The sequence below is a fragment of the Apodemus sylvaticus genome, chromosome 7 (assembly GCF_947179515.1).
Source record: "Apodemus sylvaticus chromosome 7, mApoSyl1.1, whole genome shotgun sequence".
Taxonomy (NCBI): Eukaryota; Metazoa; Chordata; class Mammalia; order Rodentia; family Muridae; genus Apodemus; species Apodemus sylvaticus.
Window position 1 is genome coordinate 127,577,447 of NC_067478.1, and position 8,470 is coordinate 127,585,916.

The 8,470-nt window shown below is 39.6% G+C and overlaps 1 protein-coding gene across 1 annotated transcript in view; it reads right to left on the reverse strand.

Moving 5' to 3' along the window:
* The window catches only part of Angptl5 (angiopoietin like 5), a 56,785-nt gene that overhangs the window by 11,548 nt on the left and 36,767 nt on the right, over positions 1-8,470 (reverse strand). Inside the window, 2 exon segments of the mRNA XM_052189415.1 lie at positions 601-747; positions 750-793. Coding sequence (XP_052045375.1) covers positions 601-747; positions 750-793 — 191 coding nt within the window.

Genomic DNA, 8,470 nt, shown 5'->3' on the forward strand with positions numbered 1-8,470 from the left:
GAAAGCAGGAGTGGTCCCTGGTTCTGGAAAGACTCAGTGAAACAGTATTTGGCAAAACCAGAACGGGGAACTGGGAAGGGGTGGGAGGGAGGACAGGGGAAGAGAAGGGGGCTTACGGGACTTTCGGGGAGTGGGGGGGGGCTAGAAAAGGGGAAATCATTTGAAATGTAAATAAATTATATCAAATAAATAAAAAAAAAAGAAAAAAAAATTGTGGACAGGCAGGAATGCATCAAGGGGGAGTGAAAAGAGCTTGTGTCTGTGTCTCTGTGGACTAGGCGCGATCCACTGGAGGTCGCAGGTCAGACATTTCACTGACAAAGTTAAAAGGGTTGATGAGGAGCTCTGACTCCCTGAGCACAAACTAGAAATGCTGCTTACCCACCCTTCCCCCAGGGTCTCCATCTGCTAGGCCACAGGCATACCAGTCAACCCCTTCAAAGGACATAAAACACTTCAGGATCATAAAGCAAACAGTATCCACAACAGACTTTCCAACTTACACATTATTCTCTAATCTATTGTCATCAATAGATTGTATGTATGTAATCCATGTATGCCTACTGGGCTTATCTATCATTTTAGTAATTAAAAACTAACCAACATATCCTGAATATCATCCTGAGAGTATTTTAAAATTTTTTGTTTCATCCTCTAGCCAAAAATTATCATATGAAACATAACCAAGTGTGCTGTCTTCAGATTTCAGGGCCACATGAAGCATAAAACTAGAAACATTCTGGTTTCCAAGTAAAAAATATTTTTCATTACTAACCAAAATTATCCTGCAAGAGAAATACTTTCTTTTAATACATGTAGCTCAGATGAGAACAGTCTCTTATTAGTGCATGTCAATGCTCTTCAGTGTTTCTGTAACTAAGGAGATTGACCAGTAACTGTGGCATGAATAACTTGGCACAACTCATCTACCAGCTAGTATTTAACTTATTTATTTTGCTAACAATTGCTAGTTAGAGTTCACTAGACTAAACTGAACCAGACTGATTCATTTTATCTCCCAAATTCAACTTAAAGGTATATTCAAAGACAAAAGAAAAAAAAATCAAGTTAACTATCAGAGCATGTTGACAGAAAACTTGTTGAAATCATATAGAAACTAACAAATGATGTGACTTTATAAATGTAGGCATTTAAAACCCCAAATCAGCTTCTTCCAAAGAAACATCCCCCAAAAACACTCAGCTAGAGTTGCTTTTTCTTCCTTGGAGAATACTTATGGATAAATATTTCTTTGTTTAAAAGCAGCTTGCCATCTGCCTATGAGTAGAAACAAAATGTAGGGCGTGGGTCTATCCTCTGGTACAGTGTTCTATACCCAAGAGGTACAGGGAGGCAGCTTAACCACCCTGAAGTGCAGAGAGACTGGCCTGCCCAGGTAGGAACACCCCTGCTGCCCAGAGGATCATGCCAGGAACCTTCTGGTGGAAGCCCTCTGGTTTCAGTCTCCAGCTTGGTACCGCCCTCGGCCACCACACACCATATCCAAGTGACACAAAGAGGTAACTAACCACTCAGGAGTGCAGAGAGGCCAAACAGCACAGGTAGGACCACCCTTGCTGCTCAGAGGAAAACAGCTTGAAACAAAAAACAGCGGGACACAAGTGCTTAGGAGCAGACTGGGACAGGAGTCTTCTGATTTCCGCCTGCACCCAGAGTTGAACAGAACCACAGAGCTACATACCCAAATACAACCACAAGAGAGCGGGTCTCATAGGAGTACTTACATACCTGTGTACACAGAGAACGTGTCTCCCAGAAGCACAGACACAGAGGCTTGCATGACAGATAAGCCACAGTCAGAGACAGCAACACCAGCTAACACCAGAGATAACCAGATGGCAAAAGGCAAATGCCAGAACATTACCAACAGAAACCAAGGCACTGTGGCACCATCTGAACCAAGTTCTCCAACAAAAGTAAGTCATGGATGCCCCAACACACCAGAAAAGCAAGATCTGTATTTTAAATCACATCTCATGATTGATCCACATACACATGGAAGCTGAACAATGCTCTACTCAATATCTTGGTCAAGGAAGAAATAAGGAAACAAATCAAAGACTTTTTTGGATTTAATGAAAATAAAGTTTTTAACTATATTAATCCTGCCAATCCATGAGTATGGAAGATTTTTTCCATTTTCTGAGGTCTTCTTTGATTTCCTTCTTCAGAGACTTGAAGTTCTCGTCGTATAGATCTTTCACTTGTTTGGTTAAAGTCACACCAAGATACTTTATATTGTTTGTGGCTATTGTGAAGGGTGTCATTTCCCTAACTTCTTTCTCAGCCTGCTTATCCTTTGACTATAGGAAGGCAACTGATTTGCTTGAGTTGATTTTATAACCTGCCACTTTGCTGAAGTTGTTTATCAGCTGTAGGAGTTCTCTGGTGGAGTTTTTTTTTTTGGGGGGGGGTCACTTAAGTAGACTATCATATCATCTGCAAATAGTGATAATTTCACTTCTTCCTTTCCAATTTGTATCCCTTTGACCTTCTTATGTTGTCTAATTGCTCTAGCTAGAACTGCAAGTACTATATTGAAAAGATATGGAGAGAGAGGGCAGCCTTGTCTAGTCCCTGATTTTAGTGGGATTGCTTCAAGTTTCTCTCCATTTAGTTTGATGTTGGCTACCGGTTTCCTGTATATTGCTTTAACTATGTTTAGGTATGGGCCTTGAATTCAGCATCCTTTCATGCTAAAAGTCTTGGAAGAAATGGGAATTCATCCTTGATAGTTAAAATGGCCATCTTGCCAAAAGCAATATACAGATTCATCGCAAACCCCATCAAAATCCCAACTCAGTTCTTCACAGAGTTAGAAAAAAAAAATTCTCAAATTCATCTAGAATAACAAAAAACCCAGGATAGCTAAAATTATTCTCAACAGTAAAAGAACTTCTGAGAGAATCAGTATCCCAGACCTCAAGCAATACTATAGAGCAACAGTGTTACAAACTGCATGGTATTGGCACAGTGACAGGCAAATGGACCAATGGAATAGAATTGAAGACCCAGAAATGAACGCACACACCTATGGTAACTTGATCTTCGACAAAGGAACTGAAAACATCCATGGAAAAAAGATAGCCTTTTCAACAAATGGTGCTGGTTCAACTGGAGGTCAGCATGCAGAAGAATGCAAATGGAGTCATCCTTGTCTCCTTGTACTAAGCTCAACTCCAAGTTGATCAAGGACCTCCACATAAAACCAGACACGCTGAAACTAATAGAAAAGAAACTGGGGAAGACCCTTGAGGACGTAGGCACAGAGGAAAAGTTCCTGAACAGAATACCAATAGCTTATGCTCTAAGATCCAGAATTGACAAATGGGACCTCATAAAATTACAAAGTTTCTGTAAGGCAAAGGACACTGTCAAAAGGACAAAATGGCAACCAACAAATTGAGAAAAGATCTTCACCAACCCCACATCTGATAGAGGGCTAATATCCAATATATACAAAGAACTGAAGAAGTTAGAACCCAGGGAACCAACTAACCCTATTAAAAAATGGGGTGCAGATCTAAACAAAGAATTTTCACCTGAAGAAATTCAGATGGCTGAGAAGCACCTTAAGAAGTGCTGAACATCATTATTCATTAGGGAAATGCAAATCAAAACAACCCTAAGATTTCACCTTACACCAGTCAGAATGGCTAGGGTTAAAAACTAAGGAGAAAGCAGGTGGTAGCTAGGATGTGGAGAAAGAGGAACACTCCTCCACTGCTGGTGGGATTGCAAGATGGTACAACCACTCTGGAAATCAGTCTGGTGGTTCCTCAGAAAACTGAACGTGACACTTCCGGAGGACCCTACTATACCTCTCCTAGGCATATACCCAGAGGATTCCCTGGCATGCAATAAGGATACATGCTCCACTATGTTTGTAGCAGCCTTATTTATAATAGCCAGACACTTGAAAGAACCCAGATGTCCCTCAGTGGAGGAATGGATACAGAAAATGTGGTATATTTACACAATGGAATACTACTCAGCAATTAAAAACAATGAATTCATGAAATTTTTAGGCAAATGGTTGGAACTTGAAAATATCATCTTAAGTGAGGTAACCCAAACACAACAGAATACACATGGAATGCAATCTCTGATAAGTGGATATTAATTAATCCAGAATCTCTGAATACCCAAGGCACAATTAGCATAACAAATGACTCCCATGAAGAAGTAAGGAAAGGGCCCTGATCCTGGAAAGGCTTAATCTAGCATTGTAGGGGAGTACCAGGACAGAGAAAAAGGAGAGAGGTGATTGGAGAATGGGTGGGGAGAAGAAGGCTTATGGGACATATGGGGAGGGGGGAAATGGGAAAGGTGAAATCATTTGGAATGTAAACAAAGAATATAGAAAATTTTAAAAAGAAAAAAAAGAAAACAAATAAAGGTACAACATAACCAAATTTATGGGACACAATGAAAGCAGTGCTAAAAGGAAAACTCATATCCCTGAGTGCCTCCAAAAAGAAACTGGAGAGGGCATACACTAGCAGCTTAACAGCACACCTGAATGCTCTCGAACAGAAAGAAGCTAATACACCCAAGAGTAGTAGTCAGCAGGATATCATCAAACACAGGGCTGAAATCAACCAAGTAGAAACAAAAAGAATCATGCAAAGAATCAACAAAACCAGGAGCTGGTTTTTTGAGAAAATCAACAAGATATATAAACTCTTAGCCAGACTAACCAGAGAGCACAGAGACAGTATCCAAATTAACAATATCGGAAATGAAAAGGGAGATACAACAACAAAAAATGAGGAAACTCAAAAAATCATCAAATTCTACTACAAAAGCCTATACTCAACACAACTGGAAAATCTGGAGGAAATGGACATTTTCCTAGACAGATACCAAATAACTAAATTAAATCAGGATCAAATACACCATCTAAACAGTTCCATAACCCCTAAAGAAATAGAAGTGATCATTGAAAGTCCTACAACAACAACAACAACAAAAAAAAAAAAAAAAAAAAAAACAGTACCAGATAGTTTTAGTGCAGAATTCTATCAGACCTTCAAAAAAGGCCTAACACCAATACTCTTCAAACTATTCCACAAAATAGAAACAGAAGGAACACTACCCAACTCCTTCTTCGAAGCCACAATTACACTGATACCAAAGCCACACAAAGATCCAACAAAGATTGAGAACTTCAGACCAATTTCCCTTATGATTGTCGATGCATAAATACTCAATAAAGTTCTTGCCAACATAACCCAAGAACACATGAAAACTATCATTCACCATGATCAAGTAGGCTTCATCCCAGGGATGCAGGGCTGGTTCAATATACGGAAATCCAGCAATGTAATCCGCCAAATAAACAAACGCAAAGAAAAAAAAAAACACATGGCCATTTCATTAGGTGCTGAAAAAGCATTTGAAATATTCAGCATCCTTTCATGCTAAAAGTCTTGGAAAGAACAGGAATGCAAGGCCCATATCTAAACATAGTAAAAGCAATATACAGCAAACCAGTAGCAAACATCAAACTAAATGGAGAGAAACTTGAATCATTCCCACTAAATCAGAGATCAGACAAGGCTGCCTTCTCTCTCCATGTCTATTCAATATAGTACTTGAAGTTCTAGCTAGAGCAATTAGACAACAAATGAGGGTCAAATGGATACAAATAGGAAAGGAAGAAGTCAAGTTATCACTATTTGCAGATGATGATAGTAACCAAAAAACTCCACCAGGGAACTCCTACAGCTGATAAACAACTTCAGCAAAGTGGCCAGATATAAAATTAACTCATGCAAATCAGTAGCCTTCCTATACTCAAATTCTATACAGGCTGAGAAAAAAATTGGGGAAATAACTCCCTTCAAAATAGTCACAAACAGATGCTTCTCCGCCATCCGAAGTTCTTCAGGTGAGAATTCTTTGTTTAACTCTGTACCCCATTTTTTAATAGGGTTGTTCGGTTTTCTGGAGTCTAACTTCTTGAGTTCTTTATATATATTGGATATTAGCCCTCTATCTGATGTAGGATTGGTGAAGATCTTTTCCCAATTTGTTGGTTGCCGATTTGTCCTCTTGATGGTGTCCTTTGCCTTACAGAAACTTTGTAATTTTATGAGGTCCCATTTGTCAGTTCTTGCTCTTAGAGCATACACTATTGGTGTTCTGTTCAGAAACTTTCTCCCTGTACCGATGTCCTCAAGGGTCTTCCGCAGTTTCTTTTCTATTAGCTTCAGAGTGTCTGGGTTTATGTGGAGGTCCTTGATCCATTTGGATTTGAGCTTAGTACAAGGAGACAAGGATGGATCAATTCGCATTCTTCTGCATGCTGACCTCCAGTTGAGCCAGCACCATTTGTTGAAAAGGCTATCTTTTTTCCATTGGATGTTTTCAGCCTCTTTGTCGAGGATCAAGTGGCCATAGGTGTGTGGGTTCATTTCTGGATCTTCAATCCTGTTCCATTGATCCTCCTGCCTGTCACTGTACCAATACCATGCAGTTTTTAACACTATTGCTCTGTAGTATTGCTTGAGGTCAGGGATGCTGATTCCCCCAGATTTTCTTTTGTTGCTGAGAATAGTTTTAGCTATCCTGGGTTTTTTGTTGTTCCAGATGAATTTGATAATTGCTCTTTCTAACTCTTTGAAGAATTGAGTTGGGATTTTGATGGGTATTGCATTGAATCTGTATATTGCTTTTGGCAAACTGGACATTTTAACTATATTGATTCTACTGATCCATGAGCATGGGAGGTTTTCCCATTTTTTGAGGTCTTCTTCCATTTCCTTCTTCAGAGTCTTGAAGTTCTTGTCATACAGATCTTTCACATGTTTGGTAAGAGTCACCCCAAGATACTTTATACTGGGAAATGCAAATCAAAACAACCCTGAGATTTCATCTTACACCAGTCAGAATGGCTAAGATTAAAAATTCAGGAGACAGCAGGTGTTGGAAAGGGTGTGGAGAAAGAGGAACACTCCTTCAATGCTGGTGGGGTTGCAAATTGGTACAACCACTCTGGAAATCAGTCTGGCGGTTCCTCCGAAAACTGGGCACCTCACTTCCAGAAGATCCTGCTATACCACTCCTGGGCATATACCCAGAGGATTCCCCACCATGTAATAAGGATACATGCTCTACTATGTTCATAACAGCCCTATTTATAATTGCCAGATGCTGGAAAGAACCCAGGTATCCCTCAACAGAAGAGTGGATGCAAAAAATGTGGTATATCTACACAATGGAGTACTATTCAGCCATTAGAAACAATGAATTCATGAAATTCTTAGGCAAATGGATGGAGCTAGAGAATATCATACTAAGTGAGGTAACCCAGACTCAAAAGGTGAATCATGGTATGCACTCACTAATAAGTGGATATTAACCTAGAAAACTGGAATACCCAAAACATAATCCACTCATCAAAAGAAAGAAGGAGTGGCCCCTGGTTCTGGAAAGACTCAGTGAAGCAGTATTCAGCAAAACCAGAACGGGGAAGTGGGAAGGGGTGGGTGGGAGGACAGGGGAAGAGAAGAGGGCTTACGGGACTTTCGGGGAGTGGGGGGGGCTAGAAAAGGGGAAATCATTTGAAATGTAAATAAATTATATCGAATAAAAAAATTAAAAAAAAATAGTCACAAACAATATAAAATATCTTTGGCTGACTCTAACCAAACAAGTGAAAGATCTGTATGACAAGAACTTCAAGTCTCTGAAGAAAGAAATCCAAGAAGACCTCAGAAGATGGAAAGATCTTCCATGCTTGTGGATTGGCAAGATTAATATAGTTAAAATGGCCATCTTGCCAAAAGCAATCCACAGATTCAATGTAATTCCCATCAAAATCCCAACTCAGTTCTTCATAGAGTTAGAAAGAGCAATTCTCAAATTCATCTGGAATAACAAAAAACCCAGGATAGATAAAACTATTCTCAACAGTAAAAGAAATTCTGGGGGAATCAGTATCCCAGACTTCAAACAATACTACAGAGCAATAGTGTTAAAAACTGCATGGTATTGATAAAGTGACAGGCAGGTAAATCAGTGGAATAGGATTGAAGACCCAGAAATGAACCCACAGACCTATGGTCACTTGATCTTTGACAAAGGAGCTACAACCATCCAGTGGAAAAAAGATAGCTTCTTCAACAAATGGTGCTGGTTCAACTGGAAGTTAGCAAGCAGAAAAATGCAAATCGATCCATTCTTATCCCCCTGTACTGAGCTCAAGTCCAAGTGGATCAAGGGCCTCCACATAAAACCAGACACGCTGCAACTAATAGAAAAAAAAAAAAAAACTGGGGAAGAGCCTTAAACACATAGGCACAGGGGAAATTTTCCTGAACAGAACTCCAATGCCCTATGCCCTAAGATCAAGAATTGACTTGGGACCTCATAAAATTAAAAAAGTTTCTGTAAAACAAAAGATACTATCAATAGGATGAAACAGCAACCAACAAATTGGGAA